Source organism: Chrysoperla carnea, chromosome 2 (assembly GCF_905475395.1).
Source record: "Chrysoperla carnea chromosome 2, inChrCarn1.1, whole genome shotgun sequence".
Taxonomy (NCBI): Eukaryota; Metazoa; Arthropoda; class Insecta; order Neuroptera; family Chrysopidae; genus Chrysoperla; species Chrysoperla carnea.
In genome coordinates, this window is record NC_058338.1 from 2,957,889 (window position 1) to 2,976,246 (window position 18,358).

The window sequence follows — 18,358 nt, forward strand, 5'->3', positions numbered from 1 at the left end:
ATCACAAAAGTAATAATAATCTTTATTTATTATGTCTTGGTCTCAAACACAAACGCACGCTCATTCAAGCTCCGTCCGTTCGTATATAGTTATCATTATTAAAAGTAGTATAATAATAATTAATAAAATAGTGTATGTACTATATGCAAGACATGTGTTTGAACTCATCATAATTTTGTTGAAAGCATATCACTCTGTTTTCATAAATTAAATGTCATTTCATTATTTTGACGGAAATCTTACAAAAAAAAGTATATGTATTTCTTTTTCTGTCATTAGGATTAAAAATATTGTTATCAATTAATAAAAGAAGTACCGAGAATGTCCGAGCATTGCTCGTTATTTCGAGATTAAAGTTTCCCAGATAAAACTACCGTTCATAAAATGAAACCTAGTTAGATCGATTTTTCGCCTCAAAAATACCCTGCATATTAAATTTCATGAAAAACGTTGGAGCCTTTTCTATACGCATACGAATCAATCTTTTGGTAGCAGTCATTCGCGTACACATCGAATATAAATTGAATTAGTTTGTTAATATTTATTTTGTTTGAAAATTTTAAGACGATTAGATAACATTTTATACGTGAAGCATACATAAGAGTGTACAGGCTGTTTTTTTAGATATAGAGAATAATAATAACTAGTTCGAACCGTTCGAAATTCTGCACACGTGGATAAAAACAACTACAATAAATTTCGTGGAAAATTAGTTAGTTAAAAAACAAAAATTTTGCTGAAATTGTCTATATTAGGAGAACATAGTTTTAAAAATAGTTTTATAGTTTTGAAATATCTGCCATTCAAAGTTCCTTGATCACAATAAACACAGTTTTGGAGAACTACTTTACGAAAGAACTCACAATCAAGTTAATTGTACAAAAACTCAATCGGTGATTGAGACGCTTTCCAAAAAGAAAACATAAAAAATTTTGGTTTTTAACGCTTTTACGATATTTTTATAGCATTTTATTACATTTACGTCATACAAATTGCCTAGTTGACTAGTTGAAAGATTGTATCACATACAAATTAGGAATAGTATCGTTTGTAAAAAATAGTTTTCTAGTTTTGAAATATCTGCCATTCAAAGTTCCTTGATCACAATAAACACAGTTTTGGAGAACTACCTTACAAAAGAACTCACAATAATGTTAATTGTACAAAAATAAATCGGTGATTGAGGCGCTTTCCAAAATGAAAACATAAAAAAATTTTGGTTTTTAATGCTTTTACGATATTTTTATAGCATGTTATTACATTTACGTCATACAAATTGCCTAGCTGACTAGTTGAAAGCTTGTGTCACATAAAAATTAGAAATAGTATTATCATGATTATTATCGAATCGTTAACCACTTTGTAATGGATTTAGTAAATTCAATGAATTCACCCTGAACACTTTCATGAAAATATTACGTATCTAAGATAGATTTCTAACAGATTTGAATGAAATAATGTTCTCATGTTTGTTTTAAATGATACGTGGAATGAATTACATAAACATATTCAATTAAATACAAAACTTAATATTCATACCTATTTCTATCTTAAACAAAACTAACTGCGTTCTAATTATCCAAATTTTAAAACGCACAAGAAGCTTTCTTCAATGTTTTTTAAAGGTATTTTCCACCTTTTTAAACTTTTAAAATTATAATTGAATAGTTTTTTTAGTACCACTTAATTATTAGTCCTAGAGCCTGTGGCCGTAAAATTGCACTTAAATGGAATTCGAAATTTCGCATTTGAATCAGTACTATTTAAAAACAAATTTCAATGCAAAACAAAAGAGTTGAGTTTTTCTGACTTTTGTCCGGAAATTTGGAATAAATACTCCTCTTAATAAACAATTTATGTTATTTATTAGCAAGCAAATAAACTATTGGTAATAATTGTTACTAACCCTGTATTTCCAGTAAATGTGGGTGTGTGTGTGTATACGTATATTCTGCTTGGCCTTTATTAAAGCCTAATCAAAACGTACCAAATTACAAACAATATATGATCGGAATTGTGATTTATATCAATTCTGTTTATTATTAAGAGTATATATATATTGATATCTGATCTGATTTATTTTATTAATTAAATATTAAAATTAATAATTATGAATTATAATATTATGTATACACACAATGAGATGCCTTAGGCTGGACAACTCGTTCGAAAATTAATGGTTTTAATAATTAAAAAAAGAGCAGAGACAAAAATGTTTCGTAGATATATTTATTGGTTTACTACTTTTGTAACGCATGGTTATTTGAAAGTTTAGAATGAAGTTACTTTTGTAATTTTTTGCGATTTTACACTAGTTTGAAAGTATTTTTAGCACAAATATTGAAAAAAAGGAAATAAAAAACATAGCTTATTCCATTTAAAAGACTGACGTTTGAAAAGTTTGATCGGAAGTTTTCACAAAAGAGCAGCTTTTTAAAAAAAAATGGGGAAAAAAATTAATTAATAGGCAACTTGTTTTACTTATATGCTATACATGTATAAAAATGGTGTTTTTCATGGCATTTCTTATGTACGTATATGTACAACATAAACGCAACACAAGTTGCCTATTAAATAATTTATTTAGTTAACTATTACTTAGAACTAACTTATGGTGGACACTTAAGAAACACATTTCACCAGGTTTTAGTAAAAAGCGAGTGGTTTATTTGATTTTCCTTTATTAGCCAACTTTTTGTACATGTTTGACTGTACTAAATAGACTAGGTATGATGTTAGAGTCGTAGTGGCCATAACCATAGCCTAGTAGCCTACCAGTTAGGTTAGGTTAGCTATGAACTATGAGGGATGATAAAGTCAAGACAGATATCATATTTTATAATTACTAGTGGTGTATAGTTAGTTTATTGTAGAAAAGTTCTCATCAACAAGACTCATGTTATTATTATCAGTACAGAATGTCACTGTATCTTTCTGGACCCCGATTTAAGCGCAGTGGAGTATTTATATCAAATTTCCAGATAAAATAAAATGAAGGGATTATATGCTCAAAATTAATTCAAAAGACTATTTAGATGCTTAGAATCAAAAGTATCTTTTGTTTGGCAATAATAAAAAAAAACCTTTTTTTAGTCATATTTGTTTCAAACTTACTTATTTCATTTTCTTCTTGATTTAAAAATGAGCTTTTTTCTTCTTATCTATGCTCGCTTTTGTTTTCACGTAAGGTGATTTTGGAATTATAAGTTACAAATTTTCACTGGAAAACCGCTTGCTCCTTTTTTGACTTTTGACTTAAGCTATCTTAATCTCTATCCTTATTTTAGTCTTAAAAGAAAAGGCGCAAGTTCAAGCACGATTTTTTTTTCATAAACATGTTATAGAATACTTAAACTTTACCCTGTTACAAAAAATTTTACCGGGCAAAAAGGGACACATAAACAAAAAAGCTTTGAGTTTGATAAATTTAATGAAAAAAAGTTAACTTTTTTTAACACCAAATATGAATCACAAATATTTAATTATATTAATAGAAATATTCACTTTAAATACTAATAAATAAAGCACAATCTTTCGTCTTCAATGTAAAAAAAGGATACTTACTTAATTGCCCTAACAAACACAGTAAACGTAAATTGAATGACACGGTAAATTGAGAGCAACAACTGCCTGTAACTTTAAAATTATTATGAAAAAATAAAAACAGCTTTGTTATAAAACTTATTTATGATCTTTCCATTTTTTGCCAAAAAATATGAAAACTGTATAAGATAAAAGAAACTGTGGTCAAACTTAAAAGAGAGAGTTAGAAGGACATTCTGTACTAAATATAATAAAACATAGCACATGCTAAGCTAACTAACTACTACATATTATAATATTAATAATAATTAATAATTGTGTATCAAATTTCAATAAAATATTACTTTATTTGACAGCAAATTACTAAAATTACTGTAAATACGATCTTTTGTATATTTTACCATGTCATTCATTTTATTACATAAGAGTTATAGTAAAAAAATAGAAATGTTACATATATGGGTGATTCCATGAAAAAGTGTACCATGAATGGAAAACAAAAATATAGTTTTGAAGAAATCTATGAAAACATATCATATCATACTTTTGAAGTCATTTATTTATTTAAGGATGTATGAGCATGGTAGTGGAGGCACAAATTTAAAAATAGATATTTTCAATTTTGATGATAAATTTATATTATTACTTGACAATATAAGACGAAAAGTAAGAATACAATTTTTCGATATCTGGCTTAATTTCCAAAATATCGAAAATTGAAAATTTTGTTTAATTATTTAGCTTTCGATATTTTGAAAACCAAGACACATATTGAAAAATTTTATTCTTATTTTTCGTCTACATTCATGAAGTTATAACAAAATTCATCATCAAAGTTGAAAATAAGATAAAAATAATTTCAACCGTTAATCTACCCTGCTCTTACATCCCTTATATGGACGGTGACACTTAGTTTTTTTCTTTTCTAATTCATTGCTAATATGTTTACTTTCTATTAGAAAGTTTTTTTTAAATTTGTTTTCATTCATTCCAAATGAAAATTATCAAAAACTTCCAAAATATGTCGTTTTTTTGAGATTCCTCCATAAGAGCCGATGTATTTTATATCGATTTTTAATGACTTCTTAAAAATTTGCACGGTTACCTAAGCTGAAATTTTAACCACATATTCTTTGAGTAAAAGACTACCTACAAACAAATTTTGAGCCTTCAAATCAAATATTGTTGTCATGCTCGTACATCCTTAAATAATCAGGCAAACTACCCTAAAATTTTTATAATTGATTTAGACTTCATATAAAAATAATGAGGCTTTTTGTCCAAAATTGTCGTGGCGCTAGTACATCCTTAATTAAAAAAATCAAGCCTTTTATCCATTATTCTTTATCTTTTTGGTTTAAAAAAAAGGATGCCTTAATGATTTGTTCTTTCAGACAAATAATAACTAACGAAATAAAAATATATTTTTTTTTCACAATTACTTCCAATAAATTTTCGCCATCGCATCTCACTAAATGACGTTTTAATTATTAACCTACTTAAAATATATATATATTATAAGGGATAATAAATTTTCCCCTGGAAAAGAGTCCTACACTTAATTCAGTCCATTTTATTAAATGCCTACGATATGTAGGTAGATTTTAATATTATGTAGATTAGGATTTCGTGTATTAGTTAGTGAGCTGGTAGTCGAATTTTTTATCTGATTCTATTTTATGACTGTAATTATTATTAACCTAGCTTGATGACTCGCCCGCTTCCCTGGGCTTAAAAGTAAAAACCACGGCTTTATGACCTCCACCTCTCTTGATCTCACTTATTCCTTCCATTAAACTCAAAGGAATTGTTTTCCACAGCTAAAATTTTCAATTTTTTTAAAGTGTAAAACCCTTGGTAGAAATGATTTGGGGCACCTGATAGGGTTTCGTTGAATTTGCCCGGTTTGATATTAGGGCCTGACTAACCAATCCGGGTATTTCTCTGACCAGAATGTAATGCGTTTTGGGAGGGTCTTAGCTTAAATGATCGATCGGGAAAATCGTCAGGGAAAACTTCGAAGACCCGAACTGGTGGTTGTTCGACTGCAGGATCAGGAAATGTCCACGAGCCCAGAATGGGTTATTTCAAATTACCCTCGTTGTTTGCCCGACCAGAATGTAATTATTATAATAGACATAATTTATTTAGTACATCAGAAAAGAAGGCCATGAATTGTTTAACATTTAGTATTATAAATTTTTACAGAAATCTTTAATTTATGGAATAGAATGATGATCATAGATGGAGCAGTAATATGGCAGAATAAATGGGGATTGCGCTGAGTATTTAATTAACAACCAATAGAAATTTTTGGGATTGAGTTTTTTAAATGTTCATTGCTATGTTTAAATTCTCTAGAATTTTAACATTTCTTTGCATTTACGTCTTGCAAAAATATTTTGCCATTTGAAATCTTTTTACCCCCTCCCCCCAAATTTCCAGAATTAATTTAGACTTAGCCCAACTTCTTACAAAAAAAAATCAATCCTTTTTCCAAAATTGCCCTGGCGCTTGTACATTCTTAATTTTAAAATATAAAAAAAAAAAACATTCTAATTCCAAAATTTTTAATTCTGATTTCTGTCTTTTTTTTGTATCAATATTTCAAATTATTATATAGGCAGGAATAAAAAACAATATGCCTAAAAAACCACCAGCTCACTCGTAGCCCATATATACGTATTGTATGGGAATATATATCGCGTACATTTATTAGGGCCGACAGAGATGATAATAATATTAAAACGACAACGCATTTTCAAAGGAAATATATTTCAACCAATCGAAAACGTTATTTGATGGAGTTAGAAAAGAAAATGGGAGGTAGGAAAACAAACGGAGAAAATTTATATATATGCTATATCATCTGAGTTTTACAATCAGCGTTAATCTCTTAGTCAAGCTAGAGTTTAGAAGAGATTTACCCTCATAAAATACAAGAATAAGATATAGCCAGCAACAGTGATCGGCAACAAGCGAGCAGCAACAAGCTGGTGTTCTTTTTTTGTTAAGAAAAACTTTGTTCTCATACATTTTATATCTTCTGATCCGTTATTACGTTGCTGATTAACGAACGCGCTTCGTCTCGGTTTTTTTTTATGTATTGTTGGTGAAAAAAACAATTCAAGAGTAAATATTTTCCGACTTTTTTAACTTGTTGAATAGAAGAGATTAAAAAATTACAAACTTTTTTATTTTTTAATCAAAATCTGTTTTCGCGGAGCGCTATTGTTTTAAATTATTTTATTTTTAAGTTGTTTGAATCGAGTTATATAAACTTTTCCAAATAAAAAAGGTATGTATTAAATTTTTTATTAATTTTATAACATTAATTTTTAATTTTGTTCTGAAATTATAGTCCAGGCGTTGGACACATTTTTGCGATTAAAGTAGCTATTATTTTTGGAAAATATTTCTGTACATATTTAATATAAGTGCATCGCATGAAAAAGTTGATTTCAAGACGGCTGGATTTTTGGATATTTATTTTGTGTTTGAAATTAGGTAGGAATGAATTTACAGCGTTTAAAATTACTAAATTTGAAATCATTTTAAGACAATTTTGCATGCCTTTTTAACAATATCAATTATAAGTGCCAGACAGAAACTTAAACTAAATGTAATTTTAATTTGCCAGACAAAAATATGTTGCTTTACTAGCGCGAATCCATCGTTAATTAACGCAACCGATCTCAGATGTAAGACGTTCTTCATTCCTTCCTAATTTCAATAAAGAAAGAAATATCCGAAATTCAGTCATCCTAAAATAAACTGCTCTCGCACCATATGCTTTAGAAATTTGTCTGGCATTAAATTCAATATTCTGGTAGGATGTGAAAAAGTAAAGAAGAATACTTTTATCCCAAAATACGGATTAAAAAATTAAAAGTTACGATTGGATGGGCTCCTAGCTTCATCTTCTACGAGTTTTTCTAAAACTTAAACCTAATTTCAACGTCATTTTTCATTACTTGATAATTTTGTCTTATAACTTTAAGATTAAAATGCCAAGTTGGAAAATAACATTTTTTCAAAACCTACAGAAGATTCATTATTTTTGGAATGTACAATATTTCTGATCAAAATTGTTTTACACTTGCGGGAAAAGATAGAAAATTCAGAAACAGTTTGTGTTAAATTTACTAATTAATTTGATTATTTTTTCAATGAATTTGACTATTGGAGTAAAATGAAAAGTTTTATAAGCAATTTTCCTGTAGACTGGGCAAAGAAAACTCGTATTGTGTGAGTCTTTTTCGTGTTTTTTAATCATTTTTTGGTTTCAGCGAGTTTTTTTAAGTTGTCTTTATAAATTTGATTATTTTTCAATGAATTTAACTATTAGAGTAAAATGAAAAGTTTCATAAACAATTTTCCTGTAGACTGGGCAAAGAAAATTCATTTATTGCGAGTCTTTTTCGTGTTTTTTAATCATTTTTCCGAATCAGTTTTTGGCTTCAGCGAGTTTTTTTAAGTTTGTCTTTATAATATATACAAAAGATTCCAACGCCGGGACTAATTTTATTAATTATTTAATTAAATTTTATACACTTTAATATACAAAATAATTTTTAATTAATTAATTATTTATAGATAATGCGTATTATTACTTTTGAAATTATAAATTCTTTTTTTCGCTTTTTAACAAATTTTTGAGCAAATGTTCTAAAATTAGACTATGATAAAGATCATTTCGAACTATAGGATAGATCTATTGAAATTAATAAAAAATAACTAATTTCTCAAACAGAAAAAACATGAAAATGTTCAAAAAAATAAAATTTTAGCTTGTTTTTTGACATTTTTATGATGTCATTTCATTATTTAGACGAAAATTTGACAAAAAAAGGGGAAATATTTCCTTTTCTGTCATTAGGATTAAAAATATTGTTATATATTAAGAATTTTCAAAATATTGAAAATTTTCTTTAATTATTCAGCTTTTGAAGTTTCGAAAACCAATTGAGATGTCGAAAAAGTTTGTTCTCATTTTTCGTCTACATTCATGAAGTGAAAATTTATCATCAAAGTTGAAAATAAGATAAAAATAATTTCAACCCTAAATCTACTCTGCTCGTACATTCCTTATATGGATGGAGACACTTGGTTTTTTTCTTTTCGATGTCATCTAAAAAGGCTATTAAAGAAACTCGGTCCATTCTAATGTCAGAACATGATGTCCCCGTGATTAAACTCTTACTTTCCAAGAAAAATTTGTTTTGCAATCGTTCGAAATGAAAATTATCAAAAACTTTCCAAATCAATCCTTTTTCGAGATTTCTCCATAAGATTAATGTATTTTTTGTCGATTTTCAATGATTTTTCTTAAAAATTTTCATCGAAATCTAAGCTAAAATATTAACCACATATTCTTTGAATACAAAAGTCTACATATAAAAAAATTTTGACCCTTTAAATCAAACATTGTTGATATACTTAAAATTCTACGAAGGTTGGAGAAAATTTCGAGATACCTGAATAACAAAAATAATTCGTAATAATGTATCGAAAATAAGAAAAACAAATCTTAAAATAGTTTACAACAGGACTAACTACACTCCACTCACCTTTACGTGTCAAATTAGGGATAAAACAAAAATTGTTTGAAAATTAACTTTATTATATTTAGAAAAAGGTATATTGTATTGTATACCGGGTGTCTAGCTAAGTTGGTTACATATAGAAAACTTTTCTATTATAAAGTTTCCGAAAAAAAATTATTTTTTAAAAAAATCTCTGCTTTCGAAAGTATTAACATTCAGCTATTCACTTTTGACATTTTTTGGCCATGATAGACCACCCAAATCATTGGGGTTTATCACTATTGGAGTTTTTCGAAGTCTGAGATCTTTATCGTCACTATTCAGCTACATGAAAATATTCAAGGAAAATTTCGACAAAAAAACTTTGTGCCATCAAGCTCTTGGCATTTTACTTGATATGCTTTAAGTTTTCCAGTAATTGCTATTCTATACATAGCCCCATACTGCAAATTTTATGAATTAAAACTAAGTTTCCTATATAAAAATTATTTGCGTTTATTTTGGAACATCCTTTACAAAAGATTGAATACTTTTTAGCTAGCTTTTCGACATTTCGAAAGGTTTCTGTTTTTGAATAAGTGAATAATGTTGCAACAAGTTCCAAAACAAAACAAAAGATATATCTATATATCATTTAAAGACACATAATAATTCTCAATCAAGTTTTCTCAAAAACTTTTTGAGAAAATTTATATGAAATGTAAAAAGAGTTTTGTAAATAGATAGGTATGTATATTTTACGGTTTTCTTTAATTCCCATCGGTCGTTTACAATGCCTACTTAGTTAGTTACGTCGAGATCGTATGCTTATTCGATTCGAAGTATATTTTCTATTTTAAAAGATATAGTACAGTCAATGATGTAACAGATTAAGAAAAACGAAATTGCTAAAACCAACGTCAAATGACATTCGTAAACCATAAGTTGATTGTGTAAATGTTTCTATTTATTAAACAATAAATTGTTAACTTAATTCAAACTTTCCACATAAAAGTTGATATACAAATTAATAAATAGGCAACTTGTCTTACGGATTAGTTATACATGTATAATATTATTTCGATAATTTAACAAATAGGCAATTTGTATTACATATTCGTCATACAAGTTGCCTAACTTAATTCAAACTTTTCACATAAAAGTTGATTTAAAAATTAATAAATAGGCAACTTATATCACATATTCGTAATACAAGTTGCCTATTTGTAAATTTTTAAATCAATTTTCGCATAGATTGTTTCATTTAATTTCTCGCAAATAATTCATGATATAGGAATGATATTTGGCACCTAAGAAAAAAATTAACCGATTAATCGATTTTTGTAACATCTTTTACTGTACTAATACGGAAATTTATGTATGATAATTTATGTATTAGATCATTCAATTTATTTTGATTTGGTTTTTCTAAGCTTTTTTTTTTGTATTCGATCTAATAATGTGAATATTTTCTTTGTATTTAGTATCGTTAATATACCGTGTGTTAATTTATATGCTGAGATCATATAGAGGAAAAGCGTGGATAGAAATGGAGGAACTGAGTAGGAGAAGGTGTCCTAAAATGACCCTAATAATTTTTGTTATTCGAGTGTTGCAATTATAGCATGCCAATTTCTTTTAATTTGTTCAAGTTTTGAGAACTATTTAATGTTTCTCAAAAGGGATCCTTTTACCAATCTTGTAAGATGTGGGTGGGTAAAAAAATCTCATTGTATTTTTTATCAGTTCACAAAAAATATTAATTGTTCTTTTATCTTGGATCATTTCTTATTATAATTTCACACACAAAATAGGGATCATTTTATCCAAAATAAAGGGGATCATTTTCCCCGTATTGACATACTTGAATACCGTCATAAAAACTAAACTTAAAATTTATTATACGCTTATCAAAATGTCTTATAATACTATTAAAAGTTAAAAGAAAGCAAGAGTAAAACAACTAGCCGGCGAAATATACAATTAACCCCTTACTATATACAAAATTATTGTTGACATAATCTTTTTTCACTCAAAATCAATATATATCGAGAAAATTGATTTCTTAAAATCAATTAGGAATCTGTGGGAGAAAACTCAAAGTACCTAGCAGTGTTTTGAAGACATATTTTCCCATTATAAGTTTTTAATCACTTCCAATGCGAAAAGTTCCGGGTTGAAAATCAAGCATCTAGCACTGATTTTTGAAAATTTAATTTTTCATTTACAAAAATTACATTTCAGATGAATTCCGTATGTTTTAGATTTAATCGATCAAAGAAATTTAATTTTTAATAAAATATTGATTGAGATTATCTGTAGAAAACCTATTCAATTCGTTTTGAAGCAAAAATAAAGTTTTTTTTTTTTTTTGATTGAGGGGTGATTTCGAGAAACGAAATCACCTACTTATAGTTTTTCCAAACTGTCGTTCTTGTCGTAAATAAAGAACTATTATTCTCAATAATATTAATTAAGTATTGTTTTAAAAAATATTTATTATTACAATTATATTTTATTAATCTTATAGCAAATTGTAAAGAAAAGTTTTAGTTTTCAAATAAACTTAACTTAACATTCGGTATTAATTTTACAATAAAAATACATGATAAACTTTTATATGCATTATAATATATCTTATATCTAGATATTAAGTTCTTGTATCTGTAAACAACTAATATTGATAATACTGATAAAAACTTTATCAGATTTCACATACACACACACACACACAACAATTTAAATCACATTTATATTATACTAACAGATACCCACTCGCTTTGCTGGGCAATTTCTAAAATAATAGTTTAAAAAACTAAACAGGGACATTACAATCTTCAGCGACAGCCAAGCGGCTCTAAAATCCTTCAGGTCAGTCTATCTAACGTCAAAGGTAGCACAGGACTGCCATACGTCCTTAAATGAGCTGGCGGAACGAATGAATGTAGACCTGGTATGGGTACCGGGACACAGAGACATTCCAGGAAATTGTGAAGCCGACGAACTTGCCAGAAATGACACAATGCTGCTGGATATAAGCATCAATAAATACCCGGGAGTTCCATTTGCCAACTGCAAGTTGCTCCTGAAAGAGGATATCTTGAAAAAGGCCAATCTTAGATCGAGGGAAGAACGTACTTGTGGTACTACAAGACAGATATGGTCTGAGTACAATCGCAGGCGTTCCGAAGTTCTCATATCATATCTATCACAGGACACTGTTTGGGCGGCGAGCATGCTGAACGCTTAGGCCTGGCAGTGTATCAAGACTACTGCAGAAGCTGTCACAGTGGTGTAGAGGAGGAAACAATGTCTCATCTTCTCTGCCACTGCTCAGCTCTTGTCATGAAGAGATGGACTTACTTGAGCCAGCCTCTCTTTGACGACCTCTCCGACCTAAAGTCAGTCAACGTCAAAGCTCTCCTGCTATTCTTAAACAGCTATAAATGGTTCATGGAGTAGTGGCCGGGAATGGACCAACCCTTTTACGGTATCACAACGGACCCTATGGTCTAAGTGTGTCCCACAAAACGAATTTTCAATCTTTTTGACAATTGTAAGCTGTTTGCTATTTGTTTAAAAAAAAAACTCGTCGAAATCATAGTTAAAATCTCATTATTCCATTTTACCATAATTTATTTTTATCAATCCTCTAAAGGGCAGACAAAGAATGAACTTCTTTATGAGCACACGGTCTATAAATTTCAATTTTATATGATAAAACACTGTAAAACATCTGATAAAGTAGTTAAATTGTAAACTTGCTTAGTTTGAATATAAAAAGTTTTGTTTCAATTAATTTTTAAATAAAATATTTAAAAAGTAAATTTTACTATACCCTCATTTTCTTAAGGGATTTTAACCTTCATTTGGGACCACATCGACGAACCATTATCTATATAGGAAAATAAATGATGAATTGTGTTAATACTCAATAAGCGATTTTCTTTTGGCGAGTCTATCAAACTTTCCCTATACGACTTTTTTTCGAAATTACTGCGTTTTTAAATAAACAAGATCAGTCTGAAAAAACGCAGCAGGGAATTTGTCGGGCACTATGATCAGTTAAAAACATTTATAAATTTTTTGTAAAATGCTAGATGTTGCTTTTTCACTGCCAACAACTTATCACGCCAATGTATAAACATACAAATCTTGCGCTAATTGTGGACCACTTTTTCATAATTTTTTAATTTTTCTTCCCTTTTTTAAGGATCACCCAATATTTACGAATGTATTATAAAATTAAAAAATATGGTGAAACAATGAAGAAGTTTCAATAACAATAGTTATAAGAAATCCATAGAAATCTTATTTTAAACGTCCCTTATCAATTCTTGGAATTCGACCAAGAAGGACAAATGTATCTGTTCCCACATTGGTTTCGCCGAAGATATTATATGAACAAATAGTAACATGTACAATACAGAACGTCTTTTTTTAAGTTGACAATATACATGGAACTCTAAAAATAACTTTTATCGATAAAAGTGTTTCAAGCGAAAAATGTTGGTTGTGTAGGCACACCTTTTACGGAAATATTAAATTTGACCTAGGTTTTCAAGCTCAATGAAAAGCTCAGTCTGTTCCATAACTGGTAATCGATAGATGAACACTTTCAGTTAGAAAGTTGTTGATTAAAAAAGTAACATTTTTTGGTTGAAACATTTTCCCGTAAACTGTATAGTTTAGGCAAAAATGGACTGAAAAGTTTTGCCCAAAATTGTTATTTCGTATAATTTTTCCTCCGAAATCTAGACACTCTTCCAATAAATCCAATAAAATTGATTTGTTTTTCTAATAAAAGACCATTTTTGGTCAAATTGAATGAACAAACGCACTAAAAGCTTGATTTTTGCTATCAATTACTGTCAAAACTATTCGATTTACAAAAAAATGTTTCAAACAAAAAATGTTTGTGTATTTATAAAGAACAACTTTCCAATTTAAAGCGTTCATCTAATGTTTGTCAGTTATGAATTAGAATGAGGTTTTGATTGAACCTGAAAGCTTAGATCAAAATTCGATGCCGGTATAAGATGTATGTCGTTGAAACTAAAATTTTTCCTCGATTAAATTTATTTATCGAGTTTCAAGAATATCTTAACTTAAAAAGGACACCCTATCTTTATAGATATACATATATTTATCAGGTGTGTTATATTTGAAAATTAATCAAATAATTTCCACAATACTGCATTTTAGAGTATTTAGAGTTGACTTGACAGAGCAGTCAGTATACACACTTCAAATTCGAGCTACTCACTATTCGAGTAAATAGTATTTGTTTCGCATTCATGCATCCAGATAGATATTCATTCTATATCTCTAGTTGGAATAGTTTAGATAACCGCAAGGCGATCGTCACTAACTCACCAAACCATAGATAAATAATATATATCTTGATTAATAATATTCACTTTACCTATATTAGATAGGGTGGTCTCTTACTTTACTGGGGTTATATCTAGTTAGAATTTTCGAAGAATCGATTTTATGCATTGCTTTAATGTACTACTGTGCCCAAAAAATAAGATGACATTGTATTTATTTTGAAAATTCTTTATTTATTCTTCTAAATCAATTTCATCTTCTTCAAAGTAATTCCCTCCCGATGCAATGCACTTATGCCAACGGATTTCCCAATCTTCGAAACACTGGTTATGGTTACTTTCCGGGATTGCCTTCAGTTTCGACTTTGCTGCGACTTGAATTTCTTCTACCGTATCAAAACGGTGTCCCCGGAGTGGTCTTTTGAGCTTGCTGAACAGCCAGAAATCGCAGGTGAGTACGGTGATTGCGGAACGATATGGATTGAGTTTTTGACGAAATGATCACGAATTATGAGTGCAGTATGGAATGGTGCATTATCGTGATGTAAAAACCATGAATTGTCTTTCCATAATTCCGGCCGTTTTAGGCGTATAGCGTTACGTAAATGACGCATAACGTTCAAATAATATTCCTTGTTGAATTGATAATGCACAACATACGCGCGCAGTTTAAATTAAAATGTCACCTTATTTTGTGGACACAGTTTATACATATTTTATGTCCACTATTTTGTTGAGGGGGGACATCTGGTATAATTGTTACAACAAGTGGCTAAAATAGTGACGACAAATGAATATTATGGCAAATAGATTTGACAAATAGTACCAGGATTGTATATTTTATAAGATCATACAGATAAGGAAATTTACTTTCACATAGTTGCTTCAATTATCTTTCATTACTTACCTTGTACAAACTATTTGAAGAAAAAGACTGCTCAGATTATGAAGTTTCTTTATGTCGTCAAAAAAGTGAGAAAAAAACTTTTAAAACGCGAGTGCCATGGCAATTTTAGACTTGTGGTTGAAATTATTTATACCTTATTTTCAACTATGATGAATTTTGTTACACCTTCATGAATGTAAACGAAAAATAAGAATACAATTTTTCGATGTCGGCCTTGCTTTCGAAATTTCGAAAACTAAATAATTAAACAAAATTTTCAATTTTTTGATATTTTGAAAATTACTTTTTTTTAATTTTTGTCCCCACAACCGTGCTCATACATCGTTAATTAGTCGGGCACAACGGGATTTTTTTGTTTTCAATAATTTATTAAGGTTAAAACTTTAATTAGAATAGTTTTTTTTTTCAATTTCCACGGTTAATAACAAAGTTTTCCTTCGTTTCAGATAACTATGTATTTGTGGTTCATAACATTTGCCATTTTACAAGTCCAATATTACGTTTGCGCACATCGAGACGAAGGTGGAAACATTGAAAAATTGGTGTATTTATTAGACGGGCAAGGTTCACATGGCGAACGTGGCGGCAGCGATACCAGAGATATCGAAGCAAGTCGACGTAGTGTTACCGATAAAAACTTCATGCGTTTTGGTCGTTCCAAACCATCGCAACCGGACGAAACTTACGATGACTTCGATGAAAACCTTATAAAACGTTCAGCACATGATAATTTTATGCGATATGGACGTCAACCAGCAAGTTCCACAAACTTTATGCGGTATGGACGTGGTGGGGGTAATGATCAAACGAATTTTATGCGATATGGTAAACGTAATCATCATGATTACGCACAAGATTACGATGAAGAAATTCAAGATTTTGATGATTATTTAAAAAGCACAAAAGCTGGAATACGTTTCAAACGGAGTACAACCGAAGCCACGGATGATGATAAACGTGCATCAAATCAGAATTTTTTACGATTCGGACGTAATTCGAATTTTATGCGATTCGGACGGCAAGATTTCTCAAAATGTTCCTTATATAATATTCAGGCTTGTTTGCAACAACAAAAATATCCGCAATTTCCATTATGGTTAGGATCAAATCAATTATTGCAACAACAACCACCAATGCAAAATTTTGATGAGAAACATAATAATAAAAAAATTGATCAAAATTAATAGAAAATAGAAATATGCAAATTTGATATTTAAAAAAAAAAAAAAATGCATAAAATTAAAGTTAATCAAACAAAAAAGTTCATTTTTTATTTATTTTTTACCTTCAAAACAGGATGTCACTACTTAATTCTTTTTTCGAAGAGAAGTTTCATGTTTTTAAATTTATTAATTTTTCGTAAGTTTACTAAAAATTACTAAATAACTTTTTTAAATTGATTTTTTATGTAATATTACAATTGTAAATGGTTTTTCTAAACTGTAAATTCAAACGTCAGTGACGTCAACATATCGCTTTAATAACGCCATCGAACAAAAAATTATAAAATAACATGCAAGATGATAAATGGTTTGTTTCTTAACTATAATAATTTTACATGGAAACAAGCGAAAAAATGTGAATTTAGCGTGATTTCGATTGGCTCCCAGCCTCAATGGATATAAATACGTCACTACCAATTACAAATTGTTTTACTTATTTAAAAATATAACTATTTTTTATTAATAATTAATAAAAAAAAATTACTTAGATGTACTTTAGATAAATTATTCTTTCAATGCAACTTCTCTATTGCAGACTTCAAAGTTATTATTTTTTAATTTTAAATTTTTTTTTGGTAGTTAATTTTCATGTGTTTTACTTGTGTTATTATTCAAAATCCTCTGACGCTTGAAATTTTTGTTTTCTTGATTCATTACTGGCATTCAAGTACATAAGAAAACACTTAAAATAAAATGGGGGTAAAACTTTTGAAAGCTGTTAGAAAATGCTAGATCTAATTAAAAAACAAACAAAAAATAGATACTTTTTATTTTGGTAATTTTGGTTTACATTAAAATTTGACAAAAATTATGCTGGAAAATTTTTGTCATAATTACAAATCTTTGTCGGTTAAACCAAATTGCCATTGGACAAAAATCGATAAATAATTGCGAGCAGATATTTTTTAGAACACTTTTTTCTACTAAGTGAATCAAAACATGGAAAATTTTTGTACAGGGTAGATCATAACTTAAATAAAAAGTTGTAGAGTTTTATGGGGGCATCAGGTTCTGACATCAGATTGGGCCTAGTTCTTCGGGTTGCTTTAACAGTTCATTTAGATCCTATAAGGTTGAAAGTTGATCGTCATAGAAAAACTAAAACTTCTGATTGAAAATCGTTAACTTTCGGGGGAAATGCAACTTAAAAATATGTCATTATTGCATTTAATCGAAAGTATAAAGTTTATCGATAATTTTAGGACAAATTCATGGACATATTCGAATGTTCTCTATTGGCCATGGAAACTTTTAGCTAAAGCATTTTTCTGTAGCTAGCGTGTTTTCATTCGATTAAATGCAATAATGACATATTTTTATGTCACATTTCCACCGAAAGTTAACGATTTTTGAAAAAAATACTTTGAATAAAAAATGTTAGGTTTTTTATGAGTGTCAACTTGCTAATTCAAAGTGTTATTCTGACTCTTACCTTGAGAAAACCCTGAAAACTGGGTCCAATCTTATACTAGAACATGATGTTTTCCATCACATTCTGCAGCTTGTGTCTAAGTAATTTTTTTGATTGGTTAACAACAGAACGACTTAGTAGCCGTAATAGATTAAAATGGCCCCACTCTGTATGTCAAAAAACTAGTTCAAATCTGTCGAAAAGTAGGGGTACTTTCATGCTGGAAATACCTTAAATTCAACTGCTTCCACAAATTTCTGTTGGTAATTATTTGTCGAGAAAAATACAAAAAATATATGAACTTTTTTACTTCGAAAATTGTTTAAAAATACTTATCGAGAATACACCGTACAAGAAAACAACAAACTTAGAACGACGAGAAATTATTTTGTAATAAATTATTCTTATTTTCTCAT

The 18,358-nt window shown here is 28.9% G+C and overlaps 1 protein-coding gene across 1 annotated transcript; it reads left to right on the plus strand.

The window, feature by feature from the left end:
* Nucleotides 1–6,810: 6,810 nt before the first annotated feature.
* Nucleotides 6,811–16,480, plus strand: LOC123294196 (FMRFamide-related peptides; the record flags this gene model as incomplete). Its single annotated transcript, XM_044875305.1, has 2 exons — nt 6,811–6,841; nt 15,755–16,480. A coding segment is annotated over exon 2 (720 nt), but the record flags the coding sequence as incomplete, so codon positions are not given.
* Nucleotides 16,481–18,358: the final 1,878 nt, after the last annotated feature.